Source organism: Schistocerca americana, chromosome 2 (genome assembly GCF_021461395.2).
Source record: "Schistocerca americana isolate TAMUIC-IGC-003095 chromosome 2, iqSchAmer2.1, whole genome shotgun sequence".
In the NCBI taxonomy this organism is placed as follows: domain Eukaryota; kingdom Metazoa; phylum Arthropoda; class Insecta; order Orthoptera; family Acrididae; genus Schistocerca; species Schistocerca americana.
In genome coordinates, this window is record NC_060120.1 from 394,817,022 (window position 1) to 394,838,216 (window position 21,195).

The window sequence follows — 21,195 nt, forward strand, 5'->3', positions numbered from 1 at the left end:
AGTTACTAAACACAGCCTTCCGAAACAAGTTTGCGGTCATTACTGTACGGTAAGTTAAAGCAGGACTCGTCCAAAAACACTCCATTTTGCCACTCAGCACGCCAGTGTCGGCGTTTTTAATATTTCTGGCTTTACAGTCGTCATATTCTCCTACAAGACTCTGTTCTTAGAGCAATTGAGAGGGTCGCAGTGGGAAGATGACGTATGGGGTGGACGCTGACAGATGGTTTATTCGGTACGTGTATCGTGAGAAAGAGCGCCTAAATTGTGGTCCTTCTCCGTGATTGGCTGCTATATTCTGAAGTAGCACGCCAAAATGATAAGTATTAGTTACCAGTAGAATGATAAACAATCGCTAAAAGAAAATCAGACGAAGCACCCTCTAATTTCCATGGCGGACGAAGTGGTTCGGCTGTCACAACAATTTTTACGAACAGTAGTGTGTTTCTTGAGCCGAAAGTGGAACGATTCTCTTCCTTGCTATTGGATTCGAGGATCTTTACTTCCCATGAAGGTTGTGGTGACGGACTGATCTGTAGCATAGCCCCTGGTACAGGTTAGATGGAAAGGTGACAGTTTCGTTGTGAGTCAGCAAAGCCATGTGTCACGTAAAAAGCAGCTTCGTCTTGGAATGGATGCTCTGGCGTCAGATCTGTAGCGTAGCCCCTCGTGATCTGGATTTGAGAGTTAACGAAGCCAAGGAATGTATACGTAAAAAACAGCTTTTTCTCGGAATACAAGGCGAATTTCTCATCTATACTGACGTGGGAGTGACAATATTCTTTCGTCACTTGCTACGAAATACGTCGTCTGCTATCTACTCTTTCACGTCCGATTGGAGTTGTTTTCTTATATATGATCGATAAAGCTCATGATATTGCAACAGAACAGCATCCCTTTTAGATTCCTGAGGTTGTAACCAAGCGAGCAGCAATAATAAAGACTCTGGCATCACCTATGGGAGCGGAGTTCAGAATCCCGTCCAGTATTCCAGGTTTATAGTCAAATGTGTGTGAATTCCTAAGGGACCAAACTGCTGAGGTCATCGGTCCATAGACTTACACACTACTTAAAATAATTTAAATAAACTTACGCTAAGAACAACACACACACACACACACACACACACACACACACACACACACACACGTCAGAGGGAGGATAACCTCCGGCGGGAGTAGCTTCGCAATCCGTGACATGGCGCCTCAAACCTCGCGGCCCAGAATTATAGTTTCCGCGTTTTATCAAAATCCGTCAAGTCAAATGCAGGGATGGTTACGTTGTACAGAGTAAGGTCAATTTCATTCCCAATCCTCATTCTATTACGGTTAATGATATAGCCGTTGACGAGACGTTAAACCGTACACTCCTTTCATTCCTACTGAGAGATTGCGATAGTCATCATCTCATAAGAACGGGAACGTAGCACCCAGAATCCATGAAGAAAGTTTATTCTGTTTTACAAATTAACTACCAGTTTCTGGATCGATGGAAGCGGCTTTTTTTCCATTCCGCCTGACGCATTTGAACTGGTTGGACTGATGTGGTACGCTATATGTGGTACGCCCTATTTCATCCCATCAATGTACCACAGGAGTCACTCTGGTCTTTGATGATGTCACTCTAGTAAATTCATTCGATTACTCTACTAAATTCAATCGATTTCCTTCGAGTAGCGGTGTAATGGTCCAAGATGAAACACAAAATGTCTAATTTTTAAGTGTTGGCGCAGTCTAAGAAGCATGTAATTTTTTAAAAAAGGTTTTCACGATTATCTGCTTTCATTTGCTACTAATAAAAACGAATGGTTTGAGGCCAAATCACGGGAAACAGGGCAACACCATCAATTAACTCCACTGAATTTCATTTGTGTTAACACCGTTAGCCAGGTCCACATATATTGATATCAAGATTATGTGACGTGATTCATCACTCCATGAAAAGTTCCTTCCAGTTTTCCCAAATGCAAGGTGCCCATAAACTGTTTTTACAGCTTAAGACTTTAATAACTTTAAAACTATACTTTATATTAACAAATACTTTCAACATGTCAGAAGACAACTCCTACAGTTTTTTATAGTTTCCAGGTGACGTGATTCTCACGAAGAATTGAACTTGAAAACCAGATAAAATGTGGACGCCATAAGAGAAAGCTCAGTGTATGGCCTGGTCCATACAGATGACGTCCGATACCCTAGTGAAACGAAACGTTCGAGTACGATATAAAAGGCAAACACCGTCCCGACAACCATTCGGGCTCGGCACATATCATTTATGGAAAAAGGAAGCGTTCCCCACAAAAAGGGGCGGGTCGTCCATATGTTTCAGATGCCAACGTGAACAAGGTACGGCAGGCGTTTGCAACGACGAAATCGGTACGTATGGCGGCCAGTGAGTTGGAAATCAGATGATCAAAGCGCACAATGCCTTAAACAAGAGGTTACGGCTACATCTCTACAACGTGCAGGTATTAAAGCTTCAGGTGTTAAAATCTACGGTCAAACATCACCGGGCAGTCTGCAGTAGATATGCTAGGCAAGACTGACGCAAACAATGACTTTTTGGAAAAGATTTGTTTCCCCGATGAGGCAACCTTTCATGCATCCGGCAAAATGAACGGTCATAACGTTCACATATGGGGCTCACAGCGTCCTCACGTTAAACGTGAACTGGAAAGAGAGGTCCAAAGGTGAAAGTTTGGTGTGGAATGATGCACAATTTGTACAGTTCTATCATTCGTCCTTTCTTTTTCATCTAATCTGCCGTCAACTGTGGTGTTTACCTGGATATGTTACAAGAGTTTGCTGTGCCAGCAGTTGGAACACCTATAACCTGGTGTCATACTCCTGCAGGATGGGACATCACCCCGCTGGTCCCTAACTGTCCGTCCATTTACAGATGAAAAGTTTCCAGTCAGGGTGGACCGGGCGAGGTAGTCCAGTATGATGACAGCCACGATCCTTTGACATCACACCACTAGACTTGTTCCTGTGGGCTTTTGTAAAGGATCCGGTGTACCGAACCAAGGATAGACATCTTGATGGCATACATTCGCAATGCATTTGAACATGTCATCGTGGATATCTTGAATCGTACGTGTAGAAAATTGCAATTCTGACTAGACATTATCCGTGCCACTAAGGGTCCACATATTGATGAAACAGAACTTTATGAGGTACCACATGCTGAAAACCATCTGTTAATACCTAGTATTGTTTTAAAGGTATTAAAGTCTTCTTAAGTCTTGAAGATAATTTATGAACACCCTGTATACTCGTATATCATTTTAGAAGACACTGAGGTTTCCTTCTTGCGATCACTAAGCTCTGGACAACGGCACTGCCGTGGAAGAGGCAACAATCGTTGTCCACTGACTGACGTGTCATCCATCTCTGTACCAGAACTGCAAGGGAAACCTTCTGGAATAGCTGACACTTGTTCGTAAAGTACGCTTCACTGATCTGCGTTCATTTTCTGATAGTTTCTTCGGTCTACCGGATCGACTTCTCAACTAACTGTTGACTTGGTCGCATTTAAGTAGATTTCTCTGAGGGAATATCTGGATTTGCGAGTCTCTGCATGTATACCACGTTATACTCCACTCAGTTCTTTATGTTGCTCCCCTACGACCTCAAGAAATATTGCATCTACTTGACTGATCTGTGGTTTTCAGAAAGTCATAAGAGAAAAGAGCGAGTTGAGTTTCAGTAGTACCTAAACATCTTCCGATGATGATTCCACGACAGGAATGTCCCGGCGTGGTTGCGGTCGTGTCATGTACACTATGGGCGTGGTATAGGGTGGTGGGGGGTACGAAGGTGGCGGGGGGAGGGGGGAGGCGTAACAAGCGGGCAGCCGACGCTCTGTGTAGAGCAGGCGGCAGCTCCAGTTCTCAAGGACGGACGTCGTCGCGTCTGCGACCACGTGAACGCTGACCCGCTTGGTCTCCGAACGCTGCGCAACGGATTCAAGAATCGCATGCTAGCGCTGCTGCTAACGGCTGTTCTACATCGAGCAGGAGAAGTAAGGCGTCTCAGTTGTCGGATAGTACGGACACGTTTCCAGTCCCATTTTCATTCCTTAATCCTAGCAATACCAAGGCATTTTCCATAAATCACATTGCCAAAAAGGGCATGTGGACTACTTCACGCTCACCCGAAAAAAAATTTAAAACAGTAAAATTCATTAAGTGTACTTGAATTGTCTTAACAGCATACTTTTTAAAGAGGTACTGATGTGTGAGTAGGGTCCATAACCCGAAAATACAATTCAGCTCACTCTTAGTATCAACGCACTTTCAATTACGTGTTCTAACGGTTTCACGATAAACACAAAAAATTTAAAAACCCTAAATTTCACTCACTATTGTTGACTTTTACTCACAATATACTTATTAATGTGATACTGATGTGTAACTAAAGCTCCAAACCTCGAAATACGACATTTTGGGGAAACTGACGTTGCTAAGGGGACTGAAATTTTTGGGTTACGCTTACCTGAACAATGTAAAACAGATATGGAATCTCGTAGAAGAATTCATTAAATACAACAAAAATTTTTCTTTCAAAATTTTAAAATATAAAGTAACTGGCTAGATTACAATTTTTTCAGAAGGTGGCACAAAGTACCCCCCTTCCCAGCCACTCCTTGGTACTCCGAGGGTTAACCATCAGTAGATGTTTCATCGCTTTTTTAGTGTTCAGTATACAGTTGCCAGGCATGACTCTTTTATTTCTACCAGACGTGAAACGTATCAGTGACATAATGTCACAGAACTCAAGACGGAAAAACGAATGAAAATAACGAAACATGAAACTACTAACATCTGAAATGCAAACAACGCTGGTACAACAACAACAAAAAGAATTCACTTCAGTTTACAAATTTTAATGACGGAAATTGATGTGGTAAAGTTTCGGCTATATCCTTCTCACGTGAAAAACTATGAGCACACAATCCATCAAATTAACAGTACTGTCTGCTAGTCCATTCATTTTAATGAATACATTCTCATAACACAATTAAGCAGATCGAAAACATTCCTGCAATGAACTATACGGGTTTGCACAGCGACGATTTGTCATTAACTGCATTCAAACTCATGCGTAAGCCTCTTGCAATGTACGCTGAGGGCTACGTACTTTCCTAAATAGTAGTTACAGATATTTTCGCAATATGAACATCATTCCTGTATCTTCTCTTCACTGAGCGGAACCTTCTGCCGAACAGAAATACGACAATCTGGTAGACGTACCGAAAAAGTTAAATACAGCCCTACACGACATGAATTAACACCGCTCATGGAGATGACACTCTTTCGGCTAAAGAATATTCTTCCCAATTCAGCTGAGATGGCTTAAAGTATCTTTCCAAATGACATCAAGGAATGAAATTATGCAAAGTGTACATGTTTCGGTGTATCACTAGTGCTGGCCGTGAACAACATTCTGATCGTAAAGGCCGCTGTATCAGCTTTGGCAAGAGCTCGTGTATATATGCCCGTCTACCTCAGTCCCAGAAAACGTGTCTCCTGCTTCACTAATCGTGCTACCACTGTAATAAAATTAAACATCAATACGAACACTGTTGTATGAAACTAGATGCACAAGTTTCATTGGAATTAAGAGACCGACTATCAGCTGTGACCAAGAATTCCTTTTCTGTGAAACTAGATTTTGTATGTTATTTAATTTCTGAGTTGAGTCTAAAACAATTATGCTTTTATGCTTGTGAGCTCCACTCACTATCTTCAAATGACAAAATAGGAATATGAAACTCAAATATCAACAGTGAACTACAAATAAAAAATGACAATCGATAAATAAATCCACAGCAAGCGGAATACCAACATGCAAAACAAAAACGCTACGAATTTATGCACAACCTACTATTGTTGTCGTTGTTGTTGTTGTTGTTCGACATATGTGCACTACCTGCCGTTGCAAAGCTCATACTTTCAGCTTCTGTAACACCACGTACATATTCGCAATAAACGTAACTTTAAATATATGAGCATTCCCATTTCTTTAAGATGGCGTAGCTACACTGTTGGTTGCACACTGAAATTCACTATTTCAATACCTCAACAACTTAAAACTAGAACTCAACAGGAACGAACGAGACTGAGTCCGAATTACTCGTACCTAGGTGGAATGGAGGAACAATGGTTCCATTACAAACGACCTTTTCCAATTTTTTACCAGCGTCCGTATCAGAGATCGCTAACGCACGACTGTACTTTGGCGCTTGGCTCGAAGGCGTGTATTTGAAATCCTGGGAGTGGAAGTAATTCTCTTCAAGGGGGTTGGGGTTCGGGGGAGGTGATGGCGGACTGTGCACGATCACCATACTTTGCTCCAATGACCTCCACAGCGTCTCTTGGACGGCGCGTGTGGCTGAAGGTGATCCGTACGTCAGATGGGGAGCCTTAGCCTATATGGCCTCCTTAGCGTTATTCCAGGGGAGTGAGCTGTGTGTCGGTAGCGGGTTTCATCCTCTCCCTTCTCACATCATCACAGAACACAAACATCGAACTAAAGTCTATGCGCACTCATAGTCTCTTTGGAGAGATACACTACAGGCACAAACATACATTGCGTGAGACAAAATTTGCCACAGTGCGCAAGGAAGCAAAGTCTTTTCCTATTACGTGGCTCAACAACCGCTCGTGGGCATCTCTGTTAACGATGTCATACGACTTTACTTTTTTCGAGTTCGTTGGCGGAAATATTCCCTGCAATTGTGTTATTGTGGTCTTCGGACCAAAAGCTGGTCTGATGCAGTTCTGCAAGTTAACCAATCAAAACAAGCCACTTCTTCTCTGCATAACCACTGCATCTTACATCAATTTGATCCTGCTTACTGTACTCACGTCACGGTCTGTCTGTACAATTTGTACCACTCACATTTCCCTCCATTACCAAATTTGCTCTTCTGCATGCCCCAGGATGTGTTCTCACAACCGATCCCTTGTTAAGAATTTATGTAAGCAACTGACTACAGCCGTGAAATATTAATAGAAAAGCATTTTTATTTACCAGTCGGCTGTATAAATTATATTTATTCGATTGTTTTCGGTCGTTTCAATTACCATCAACTGGGAGATCTCAACATACACACGGAACTACATTTACTACTCGCAGACACGAACTAAAAAATTAGTGTTGTGCTTCTGAAAACCACATCATATGCAGTACTTACAAAATTATAACATCTGTTCGTTTACAAATGCGTATTTCTCACAGAAGACACATTCACGTACCAAATGTAGCAATAGCAACACGCACAACGCAACACAATCAGCTTTTGACAAAATCGTACAATACTTAGAAAAATTATACATACACTCCTGATAGTAAACACGCGACTGACATCTCAGGCCATGTGGTGCTGTGAACAAACAGCATGTTATATTACATATAGTTTCTTTTGTTCGTTCAGTTCTTCCAGTTGAAGATGGTTGAAAAAACCGAAACCGGTCCAATAAATGTGATTTATACAGCTGACTGGCAAATAAAAATGCTTTTCTATAAACGATCGCTTGTTGTAATTAGTTTTACCATACATTTCTTTTCTCCTCGATTCGATTCCGTACCTAGTCATTAGTTACGCGATCTATCCATCTAATCTTCAGAATTGTTTTATGGCACCGCAATTTAAAAGCTTTCATTCTCTTCTTGTTTGTACTGTTTACCGCCCACGTTTCATTCGACATAAGGCTACACACCAGGTAAATACGCCCAGAAATTATTCCCTAACACTCAAAATTGCATTCGATCTTAACAAATATATCATTTTCAAAAAAGTTTTCCTTACTACTAGCGGCGTGGCTTTCATGTCGTCTGTCCTTCGACCATGTTCAGTTACTGGGCTAGCCAAATAGTAAAAATCCTCTACTAATTTCCTGGTTTAATTCAACTTTTCTACATTACTCTTGTTTTGCCTTTGCAGATATTCATGTGATAACCTTTTCCCACGACACTACCATTTACTGAGCTTCCTGCTCCTTTGCCGTCCCTGACAAAATGACAATGTCTTCTGCAAAACTCAAATTCTACACGTCTTTTCCGTAAACTTTAATTCCCTTTCCAGTTTGCTCCTTGGTTTTCCTTACCGCTCGCGCATTGTACAAGTTGAAGAAAATGGTGAATAGCCTATAACCCAGTCTCAGTCCCTTCTCAACAATTGGCTCCCTTTCATGTTCTTCGATTCTTATAACTGCTATCTGGTTTCCGTATATGTTGTAGTTAGCTTCTCGATCCTTATATCATCGAATTATTTACCACTTTCGAGAAATTTATTCATTGACAAATACTGATAGTAAATTAGAGTTGGAAGCGGGTAAAAATGTATTTTATTTTCCTCTATCGTCTGTTTGCTGACGGCAGACGAACTGCGGATAAGAGAAGCAGCTAATTGTGAAATAATCGGAACATCTGCTGAGAACAGCGTCTGGGGCGGAGCAGCGGAGGCAGCCACGCCCAACCAACGCCCGAGACCTTGACAATGGCCGCACGCAGGCAGTCACAGACAGACCGACAGGCCGGCTGGGCTGGGCTGCCCGCATTCCGGGACAAAAGAGAATCGGCCGCAGTGCCCCGCGGCGCGGCAAGAAACAGTGGCGCCACCGCTCTCCGGGGCAAACTGTTATAATCGCACTGGCAACGTTTCACGACTACACTTTTATTAACGCGGAGCTATTCACTACTATTTACTGTCTATACAGAGAATTCGATGGAGAAACTCTCAGAAACTGACAGCAATCACATAACAATTAATGACGAAAGTTTACAAAAGATCCGTCTTGCGGATAACATCGCGCTTTTGGGCAAAAATGTAACGACCAACGGAAGGCGCTTCTCCTCCTCCTCCTCCTCCTCCTCCTCCTCCTTCTTCTTCTGTGACTGCAGTTCATTGTGAACCTTGGCCTCGTTATCTGTTCCCCGCAATTTACCACGATCCAACGCTCGAGGTTTCCATCCCTTACAGCACATTTCCTGCAAGTCCGCCATATCTCCATATATCCATCTGGTTCGGTTCATTCCACTTCTTTGATCCCATGGATTTCCATCTACTAACATTTTTGTTACTGCCACGTGCCCCGCCCACCTCAATCTGACTGATTTGACTATTCTTATAGTAGGTGGATCTTTATAAACAGTATGCATCTCCCTCTAACACAGGTTGGGCCAACGATCCTTCGACGTACCTTCATCTCTAAGACATCTAGCATTCCTCTATCTTACGATGTTAATAATCAAATTTCCGAGGCACACGTAAGCCCTGCTCTTATAAGTGGTGCTATATATGGATAATTTGGTGGTACAAGTTAAGAGCCTTGGGGAAAACAGTTTTTTTTTTTAATGCAGTATAAGCGCTGATGGCTGCTAGTAATCTCTGCTTAATTTCATAAGAGATGTCATTTTAGTGGATGACTACTGATTGCACATATCAAACTGCACATCTCTCTCAAAAGTATAATTGCCCAAAGTCACTGCGGACGGCGTTCTCTACTCACGTCCTTTCTCATCAGCCATATATTCTGTTTTCTGCTGGCTGATACTCGATTCCATTTCCAACTGGCCTACTCAAGTACAATGAAGGTCTCCGCCACTCCCTTCCGATTCTTGTAACTACATAAATGTCATCGAAGGTGCTTTACTACATGAATCACATCTTAATAGACAACTGCGAGTTGAAGACCCACAGAAGTGAAACAAAAATCATGAAAGTGGCATATGAATGGAAAAAAAGAACTCAGTCGTGCACCTCGAAAAGCTGGCACAAGTGACTTGCTTCGTGTACCTCGAAAGTTGTTATCACAACGGGTGGCGCATGTCCATTACATACTATAGTTAGAACAGCTGACGCAAACGGATCATTTATCTGGAAAAGATCACTACTGAGGTAAAACAGTGCCAGGAACCTATTCCTAAAGCGCTGTATTGAGAGGATAATCTTGTATGAGGAAGAAACTTGGTAGATGGGGGTGGCGGAAAATAAAAGACTGCAATCTTTCGAGAATGCTTAAGACAGCACGGAGCGTAAGCGTCTCGATCCACCACGTACTAAGAGAGCAGAAGGGACAAGGAATTTACTGAAAACAGTCAATGCTTGAAGGAAAACATTCATTCCCGTTCACTGCTCTGAAGGAATGATAGGGGGGAGAAGACAGGGAGGACGACCGAGACAGGACTTCACGGATGAAATTAAAGCTGACAAAAAACAACATAAGCAGACTAGCGCCAAGAAGGGAGGAATTATGAGTGAGCACATAGACTTTCGGATTGAAAATAAAAAGATTTTACAACTTATGAAAATGCTGTGACGCAGCATGTGAAAGTTGCTGCATTTGGACGGGTTACTCCTGTAACTGAAATATCAGATCTGATGATGGTTCTGGATGAACCGAAACCGGTCATATGAAAATAAAAAAAAAATTGCAATCAAGACGGATTATAAGTAACATTATACAATCACTGATTGCTGCTATCCCATCAGACATTATGTCTGTTTTTGCAAAATTATGAAAATGCGTCATATAAGACAGCTACGTCTAGTCACAACCTCTAGATTTATTATATTCTCGAACTCAAACTAGTCTCAGTTTGTAATACGACCACACATGGCGCAAGCTGTCATCTAAAACGTACAATCGTCCGCATCGTTTTCATGGATAAGAAACAGAGAAGCTGCAATCTCTCTACGAAAGAGGTCCCTAATTGAACATTTTTACGCCTCCGCAGGTGGGGTCGCTAATGCACGCCGGTGAGATGGAGGTGGTGACTGTGACGAATTTAGAGCGGGTCGAATTTGTTCAAGCCTAGGTAGCGGAGAAAATTTTCGTCGCCGGTATTTGGTCTGCAGGGGGAAGATAGGTAGCGGTGTGAGGTTTAGGATAATCAGACATTACCCCAATATCGTGTATTAAATTTCCGATCTGTCCGCAGTGTATCATAGTGACGTCATCAAACACTATTGAGGTTGAGGTCTTCCTCCACGTCACACCTTGGGTTATTGCAAAGCAGCAGGTTTTGTGTCAGGTTTCTGCATTTTTCTCCCTTTCACTCCACACTCATCCGTAACAATGCAAACACAACACTACAAACGCACTTGTCACAGGCATCCACAATTTAGGGATACAGGCTTGAGACTTCATAATAGATCGCACGAAAGCAATGCGAAACAATCTCCACAAGGACCTTGTCATGGACAGCAAGGCGGTATTCTCGCGTTGTCCCAGTGATCTCCGTTCTTGTGTGGAACCAACATCGACTAGCAGGATTAAGACAACGAAGGAAAAAATACGCAGGCCCTATATAAAGAAGAGCGGCGCAAATTATCATAGGTTAGTTTGACTCGAGCGAGTGCAAAGGAACTTCGGAAATATCTGATATGGCGTACACCTGAAGAAAGACGTGTAATATCTCGCGGAAACCTGGTTAGGCATGAAGTCCTTTAGGGAATCTACGACCATGTTCGGTGCTAATAAATTACTCGTCTTGATCGCCAATATTTATTTCTATTTTTTTACTCCTTATGATAAGTTTCGTTCTCATCATTATCAGATCTGTGGAATAAATATAACGTCGTTATAATTAAACTTTCGCTACTTGATAGGACACCCATGAAAAACAAGTGATCGTACGACAATCGAACTTTGTAGAAACATTTGTTAAGACATGAGGTAAAGGGATAAAGAATATACCACCCAAAGCAACACATTTTAATTCCCACACGAGAGGGTAACATTTGTTAATTATTTACGTTCCAGGTTGCAAACGTTGCTCATTGCGATGACCGTCTGCATTCAAGACAGCCTGGAACCGCACTAGAGCGTCCATTTCACAACAGTTTGCAGCACTCTTCGAACAATGGACCATGGAATGTTCACCTGTCGGTAACCGCTTGTGTACTCCTTGAAGATTGCACATTGCATTCTCAGCCATGGCAACGGTAACTTCTTCAGTTATTTATGGTGCAATTGGCCGTCGGCCTCTCCCAGGAGCAATTCTCAAATCGCCAGTCAATTCGAGCTTTCGAATCACGTTCTACCCCGGTTCAGAAAGAGGACCTCTCCGTAAATTTCTTCAACGCTCGCTACTCGAGAAGAGCAGCCGCATTATTGATATTGTTTTGCTTAAGAGTAAAGCCCTGCTCTCCTTGTTCAGACACGTGCTCACTGCCTGCAACCGTAATTCACACTGATGCTTGTGTTTCATCCCTACCGGCGCGTAACAGAAAGTCATGACACTAACATTAATAACGACGCAGATCCTGCAGCGCACAGTCTGAACAAAATTCCTATCACGCTATGTACTCATAAGGTACATAAGTTTTCCGCCTACACTGGCTCAAGCAGTGACAGGTTAATTATAGCCGCCCTGCACAACACGGGAAAGTATGAAAAACAATTCCCTGTACAATGGCGCAATATAAAAAATGTAACATAAGTTAGGAGGAGAAACAATTGTCTGTACAGGACACAATGCCTTAAGTTGCATACCTTAATGGATACATAGGTATCACTAACCAATTGTAAACACTCTTCCTTAACGTCAGTGGCCAAACTGGCTCGTGCCGTTCGTCATATTACAAAATAAAAATATTTTGCTACAAGCTAGCGTTAGAGGTAACATATATATATACCAGGTAGCAAAGTATCTGCGACATGTAAGTGCTTAATTACTGTTAATTTGTAGCCCACTACTGCGTGTTCTACATTGTTTAACTAATGGATCACATTTTTCACGATGTCTCTATACATGTGCGTACGAATATATACAAGCTGTGTAGCTAACCTACTTGGAGAATGACAAGAACCTGTTTTGTAATGGTGTTACAAAACTTCTTAAGCTAACTTGGCACTTAGATTGCGCAGAGCCGTTTTAACAGACTTCCCTGCATCAGTAATGAAGAAAACTTTAGATACATTGCACATTAAACAGTATTTTCTGACATTCATATTAAGACATTTTTCAGAGCAAGGGGTACAACAATACTATAACTATATCCTTCAATCTTTCCACGGGCACACTATTCAATTCTGCTCTGAGGTGATATCTATTTACATTTGGTTCTATGTCTATACAGCATTTATGGCTTTCGCCTACACACAATAAAAGTTATGTATTAATGTCGTTCGAAAAAGTGTGAAAGAAACAGGTGAAAACGGAGATGAAGCAAAATGCATACTCTGCGATGGGCTAGAGCTGTAGAACATTCTCTAGTATGGCGGCTTCAACACTTATGCAATGAACGCTATTATCACAAAAACGCACGTGCATGGCTGCTCTGTTACTAAAGCGTGTGGTTCGTAATTTTAGTATATTTCTTTAATGGTATTTGTTAACCTTCCTTTTTTTACCAGTACAATAATATTTAGTGCAGCTGAACTATAATTAATTCTTTGTGTTTCCCAAATAGAAGTCTAGTGTCTTCAGAAGTAAGAAAGATTTCAGTGGCTCACTTTCATCCAGAATTCAGTGTATTGTGGTATGAAGGGAAGGAAAAGGAGGATTAAGGGAAGAAAAAGAAGAGAGTAGTATCCTGAAACACAGTGAAATCTTAACACAAACTGTCCCCATGCCCCCCACGTAACAAAGGTCGCTTGTATGCACGTAAGTTAATTGGCTCTAGAGCAAGAAGTAAGCAATCGAATACCGGTAACAGAATTTTATCGCCAATTTTGGTCAGCAAAGGAAGGAGAGTTGGCAGCATGCAGTACTCTCTCTCTCTCTCTCTCTCTCTCTCTCTCTCTCTCTCTCTCTCTCTCTCTCTCCCTCTCGACATCAAAAACACAGCCCGAAGTCCACACTCTACACTACACGTAGCAATTATGGTCAGTTTCATTGAACTACAACTTCGATAGTTTCTGAGAAAAAAGACGGACTTCATAAAAAGATAGCCATTTAATTTTGCTCGGTACCAGAGTTGTGCTTTCTTGAGGCACGCCCGATGTCAGTTTCGTTCCTGTCGAATTTTCATGTTCTGTACTAACAAGTTAAAGTATCTACCAGAGTGTCTCGGAAAACGTTCAATACCTCCTACCAGGCGTCCAAGACAAGAACACCAAACACCGAGGCAGTACTTGAGGACAGGTTGCACCAGCGTACCGTACGGAGTTTTCTTACGGAAAGCATCGCCCTATCCCCGATTTCTACTCCAAATCTAAGTCTTCCATTCGCCTGCCCAACTAATTTCACGTGTTCACGTCTTTCGCAACGCTATATGGAATTACTCGTATGTATTTATACGGTGTTGGTGTACGAGCTTATAGACGTTTATCAGTAAAGTTGCTATCCGATATTATAGAGTTTTTTTCTCTTATTTATCGCCATCTTCTTGCACTTCACTCATAGGATACTTGCCAGGCATTCACTAACTGGAAATACTGTTCTTTTAGTTCAGCGTTTCCTTTCAGTCATCCAGTAACGATACTTTTCCATAGACAAAGCCTTATCAGCGAACAGTCTGAGAACGCTACTGACCCTCTCTAATAAATCAAATAAGTACCGGGTGATCAAAACGTCAGTATAAATTTGAAAACTTAATAAACCACGGAATAATGTAGATAGAGGTAAAAATTGACACATATGCTTGGAATGACATGAGATTTTATTAGAACAAAAAAAAAAAAAGTATTGCTAGACGCGTGAAAGATCTCTTGCGCGCGTCGTTTGGTGGTGATCGTGTGCTCAGCCGCCACTTTCGGCATGCTTCGCCTCCCAGGTCCCCACACCTCAGTCCGTGCGATTATTGGCTTTGGGGTTACCTGAAGTCGCAAGTGTATCGTGATCGACCGACATCTCTAGGTATGCTGAAAGACAACATCCGACGCCAATGCCTCACCATAACTCCGGACATGCTTTACAGTGCTGTTCACAACATTATTCCTCGACTACAGCTATTGTTGAGAAATGATGGTGGACATATTGAGCATTTCCTGTAAAGAACATCATCTTTGCTTTGTCTTACTTTGTTATGCTAATTATTGCTATTCTGATCAGATGAAGCGCCATCTGTCGGGCATTTTTTGAACGTTTCTATTTTTTTGGTTCTAATAAAACCCCATGTCATTCGAAGCCTGTGTGTCAATTTGTACCTCTTATCTACATTATTCCGTGATTTATTCAGTTTTCAAATTTATACTGACTTTTTGATCACCCAGTATACTGAGAATGTCAAAGATCCCTCTAGGCTTTCTTGCGGCACCGGCGATATCAATTTCGCTCGCGTGCAATTTTCAGTCTCCTGTACACATTACTATCAAACATTCAGCACTAATCACACATTAGTGAAGATACTCTGTGCGGCTGTATCTATATCATCAGCGAGAACGGGGTACAGTATCTAAAGGAGGTCAGACATCTAGGCAGACTGAATCGACCTGTTCGACTACGTTCACAATTTGCAACATTTCGTGTTTGCGGAAACGGTACGTGCTTCACTCACGTGATTCTTTCGTACTCGTCATTTATACGGAACTCGTGCTGGTTGTTTGGTACAGACATGTTTTGCTACCGCGACTATCCGTGAAAACTCTTTAGCTTACACCGTAGTTTTCCCCGTATTTGTTTTCAGATTAATAAGGCGATTAGTTAAATTAGCACACCGACATTAGCAAGCGGACAGACGTTTAGTTAAGGGTAGAACAGTCCAATGCCATCTAGTCAGTTTTCTACACACAGCTACCATAGCGCTGCAGATTACGCATCATTTCAGCGGTTATGTCGTCCAAAACACAGATCTCCATTGTGTTTCCAGTAACTCCAGCATCTCTAGTTCGAATTTCATTCACAGCCTATCAAAAATGGTTAAATGTACGCTGTCTCAGCAGCAAACCGATAGCTAACATACTTACTTGTTCAAAGTAATGAAATGCAACAAAGCACTTGCCAATATATGAACTCCTTCAATGAAGAAGACAAAGTGGAACGACAGTACGGAAAGTGAAGTTACGCTTCCAAGTAGGTCGTTTCTATAGTAAGAACATACCGCCGCATGACGCGCGAGGGGTAGGACGGAGGAGTGGGGATCTGAATTCAATCCGCCAGGTCCAGTTCCAGCGGAGGGTCCCTGAACTCTAAGGAAGTCTCTGTTTCACTGCAAGGTCCAGCGGCCGACCTTGGCGTATGGGTGTGGACTGGATGCTACTGGTATATAAAGGTGTGGTCAGCCGAATGTGAGGCACTTTACGGCAGCAAAGTCCACCACAAAACACACCATGAAGCTCCTGGTAAGTGTCGTCGCTTACGCTGTTAAGTTTTAAGTTTCGTCATATGTATCGAGTAATTAATATAGCAGGGACATCCACGGTATACTCCGCCGCTTTTGTTTGCTCGTGTGATTACATCTCACTGAAGTTGGAAGAGAAGTTCTCTTAAAATAACGTTTATATATATTCGTAGAGGGACATCATTTACACTGATGGTAGCAGCTTCCGCGAAAAACGACAAATTTTGGAGTCTGTCAACTATTTCAGCAAATTATTATTATAATAGTACGGCAAATGAGTCTTTTTGATTTCCCGAATTCTTCGCCATAAACAACGATTGTAGAAGACACGAGGAGAAATTAAATGTCACACACACCTAAAAAAAATTGCAGTATCACGTAGTTATTTCAAGTAACGTCGACTAAATGTAACAAAACAAAATGAAACCTTTCAGGTGCTTATAGCACATTCAGTGTAGTTCTTCAGGTTCAGCGCATAAATTTCGGTACATTATCTCAACAATGGAGCATATTCATCCCAGAGAACTTCAGCTGAATAAATGACTTAGTAAAAACTTTCTAAAAACACGAAGTACGGTATCTAACGCAGACCTCTTCAGAAACACTTCGACACTTTTAGTGCACTGTGTGAGATTCGTTACGTCCATAAAACGTGTGCACATTAGTTAAATGACGCACAGATAACGAAGCGAAGAATGATTACCAACGACAGACAACTATTTTACTCGAAGACACAGTATCTTTTATGAGATCACTATCGCTGGAATATTTAATTCTATGTAAAGGTTGGAAATTCGCTCAACTTCAATCGTGTCAAATCCCTGCAGATCGGTTCGAGACAGAACACTTTGCAAGCATCTATCCCAATTATACCTTACTGGGGTACAACGTAGTGCACCTTAAAAGGTAATCATTTCATGCTCATAACCAATGTGGAGTACCATTTCCATTCAATCGTAATGCTACAGGTACTAGCCTTTCTTAACAGTCAATCGTAATGCCTGCAGTGGCAATATCATTGTTTAAAACACCATGTGCTGCTCAACCAATACCACACATATATTCCTAGTAAAGGAAATACTCTGAACAACCGTGAGGTGCCGAATTAAAATCATAAGGACCACAGGTTAGAGACTAACCGAAGCCTTTCAGTATTCGAGTCTACAATCATCATGCAACTTTTCTTGCTGTCCTTACTGAAAATATTTTGCTACTATCTCTCGCTCGGCATCGCTACGAGCAAACACGCCAGTCAATGTAGGACAAGCACAGTGCTTTTTCTATGTAATAGTTAAATTTACATGTTTGTCTGACGCGCATTATGCATAAACTTATTCTATAAACATCAAGTAACAAACTTCGAATTGCCATGGAGTTTAGATCGGGAACCTGTGCTCAATGCTTGTGGCAATTTTTTGTTTGGAAAGCACAGTACAACGTGGACGCCAAAGCACAGTATAATACCGGATTTTTTAAAATTAAGAAATCACTGCCAGAGGTGAAAGAATTAATAAGTAAGAGAAAAAACCCTAGGAACATCAGCACAACTACTGAGAAGATCTTGTTAACATTTCTAAGTGGTGCAGAAATTGGTAACTAGCTTTGAATATGCAGAACTGTAAAATTTTCCTATAATATCAATGCGCCAAGATGGAACGGGCGAAGTCGTACAAATAACTGGATGCATGAATTTGTAGAGTTGTGAAAAGAAATGATCACATAGGTTCACTCGTAATTAAAGCAGGTGGCATACTTCGGTTGATGCGCAGAATGGTAGGGAAATGCGGTCATTCTGTAAAAGAGACTGCTCACCAAACACTGTTGATCTGTCCTAGAATACTGCTCAAGTGTATGGGACTCATACCAAATAGATTAACAGGGGACATTGACGTATACAGGGAAGGGCAGCACAAATAGTCACCGGCTTCTCTGCCCCAAGGGAGAGAGTCACAGAGCGGCCGAAGAAACTCAAGAAACCCTCAGACCTTCAATTATTTTGTCAAACCATCATCACTATTTTGACCGTCTCAGGGCGCGTATCTATGTATTGTCAATACTAGAAATACTGAGGAGCAGTATGATGTCCCGCGAAATATTCTTAGTGTTGGCAATATCTACTGAACATGCGATGTCGAGAAATGACAGTTTGCAATATTCTCCATTCGGGTATTGACACAGCTTCATGAAGCAGCCACACGGCGTTAGTGTGCACCGTTTATCTTTACAGTTCGGCTTTGTGCATATCGTACCTCAGATTTAATTCTTCAAGTTGTCTTTCAACACAAAACAATTTTAATGGACATCTGTGAGGATAATCATTGTAGACACCCCTTTAGGATAGTCAACGGATGATTCTCTATGACACCGCTCATTTTACTTATTTGAAAAGGTAGTGTAGGTTGGTGAATCAAATAGCAGCTTGGAGAAATGCTTTCACTTCAAAAAATACCCCATATATCTGCACTGACTAGTAAGAGGTCTGCGAAATGCGTGTCAATTTTACCAAGTTTTTTAGAAAACGTAAAAATAATGTTTTATGTTAATTGCATCAACATATCCTTGCAGGCAGATATTACTTCATAGACTTTTTGTTAGCTGTGTTTCTTTTATCAACTGTGTTTTTTCGAGCATTCGAATAATCTGCCTGTTGTCAGCAATCTCATTATTCCTAATCTCTCGTCGACTGCACCTGCCTCTCACATTAACGTATTTTGCTTCTCTATTTTACCTCGTGTCATCGTTAACAACTTGCACGGAATCTTTCGAATACGTGGTTCTGATCTGCCAGTAAATTAGCATTTGACCTGTCGCTTCTTTTCTTCAACCATTATCGGACACAGTTCCTTTTTTTCGCAATTTTTCTGTTGCTTGCAAGCTAGTAACATAATTGCAGCACACGCTTTCTTTTGAGTGTTCGGCATCTTAACCTTGTAGAATCGCGCTGTCATCTGTCAGTTTTTGTCAATTTCACTCGTGGCGTGCGGCTGCTTCAAGATATTGAAGGTTCGACAGACTACCATTGTGAATAAATACTGAACGTGTGCAGCCCCCTTAAACTGGCAAACGCCTGAAGATAGACGCAAACAATCCCGGAAGAGCTTACTTAGAAATTATGTAAGTTGAAGGTGGGAGAGGGGGGGGGGGTGAAGTAAATGGAAGAGAAGGAACTAAGGATATCAGCTGCATTGAGACTTGTGGATGTGGAATCAAATGGCTCTGAGCACTATGGGACTTAACTGCGGAGGTCATCAGTCCCCTAGAACTTAGAACTACTTAAACCTAACTAACCTACGGACATCACACACATCCATGCCCGAGGCAGGATTCGAACCTGCGACCGTAGCGGTGGCGCGGTTCCAGACTGTAGCGCCTAGAACCGCTCGGCCACCCCGGCCGGCGATGTGGAATCAGCGGCGAGTGAAAATGTGTACCGGACCAGGACTCGAACCTGGGTTCTCCTGCTTACTAGGAAGTCAAGTTAACCACTGCGCCACCCAGACAGTGTTTATCGCAAACGCGCCGACTATCTCGGCATGTTTAACGGTTGACCAACACTCCCACCTAGCGCCCGGACATGCCCGAAAGAACAAACATCGCTCATTCACACAACTTATTTGAAAAATTTCTACAACGCTCTACATATCGTTTATGTAGGGATCGCAAAGACAAGATTAGACTAATTACGGCGCGCACAGAGGCATTTAAACATACATTCTTTCCGCGCTCAAAACATAGATGGAACAGGAAGAAGCTGTAATAACTGGTACGAAATGAAGTACCGTTCTGCAGAGTATGAACGTAGAACTCCAGCCGTTTGTTTTCGCAGCGTGACAATTTGCTACTGGGCCACGGGGCCACACAATGGGGCCATTACAAGTTGGGAGCTGAGTGGTGTGGTGTGTGTTGCATGCAGGTGGTCCTCTCCGCTGTGGCCGCGTGCGCGCTGGCGAAGCCCGGTTTCGTGTCGCCGGTGGCGTACAACACGCTGGGCTACAGCCCGGTGGCCGGAGTGCTGGGCTACGGCGCGCTGCCGTACGCTGCCGCCTACCACGGCGTTGTAGCCGCCGCCCCCGCCGTCAGCGTCGTTGCGCCCGTGGGCCTGCGCACGCAGTACCACGCGCAGGACGAGCTGGGACAGGCCAGCTACGGCCACACGGAGCCCCTGCAGGCGCACGCCGCCGTGCAGGACGCGGCCGGCAACAAGATCGGTAGCTACAGCTACGTGGCGCCCACCGGCGAGGTGGTGCGCGCCGACTACGTGGCCGACGCGCTCGGCTACCGCGTGGCCAGCAACGCGCTGCCCGTGGCGCCCGCGCCCGTCCACACCGCCGTCGCCGATACCGCCGAGGTGGTGGCCGCGCGCGCCGCCCACCTGGCCGAGGTCGAGGCCGTCAAGTCGCGCTCCAAGCGCGGCATCGCCCCCGTCGTCGCCCACGCCGTGGCCTACAGCGCGCCCGCCGTCGTCGCCGCCCCGGCAGTGACCTACGCCGCCCACGTCGCCGCCCCCGCGGTCGCCTACGCCGCCCCCGTCGCTGCCCCCGCCGTCGTCGCCGCCGCCCCCGCCGTGAGGACGGCGACCCTCACCACGGTGGTGAACAACCCCGGACACGCCGTCTCCTACAGGGTCGACTGAACCCGCTCCCCTACCCCGCCCCTCACTGACTTCTCGATACCGGCTCTGCGTTGACTTACCTTCGACTTCATTTGTGTGTATGTGTGTGTTTTGGGTTTAATAAATAATTATACACTACAGTAGCGCATTTCTTTTTATTTCTCTGTTTGCTGCTTAAAGTTCGTCGATTCCAAATCGTCTTGTTTACTTCTCATTGTTACTATCAACTACGCCACGGCTTAAATATTGCATCAGGGCGACAGTTGTATGGTATATGAAGTGTGTAAGAAAAGTGATGATACTGTTTTTTTTTATCTACCAATCTTTATTTTTGAAACAACAATATT

At 43.1% G+C, this 21,195-nt stretch overlaps 2 protein-coding genes across 3 annotated transcripts in view; one reads left to right on the forward strand and one right to left on the reverse strand.

The window, feature by feature from the left end:
* The window catches only part of LOC124594106 (vacuolar protein sorting-associated protein 18 homolog), a 262,862-nt gene that overhangs the window by 78,988 nt on the left and 162,679 nt on the right, over positions 1-21,195 (reverse strand). The gene's annotated exons all lie outside the window — the stretch shown is intronic.
* On the forward strand, positions 16,086-20,991 carry LOC124594108 (cuticle protein 7-like). Its single transcript, XM_047132460.1, has 2 exons — positions 16,086-16,237; positions 20,150-20,991. Exons 1-2 carry the CDS (start codon positions 16,226-16,228, stop codon positions 20,867-20,869), a joined length of 732 nt encoding a protein of 243 aa, XP_046988416.1. The 5' UTR covers positions 16,086-16,225; the 3' UTR covers positions 20,870-20,991.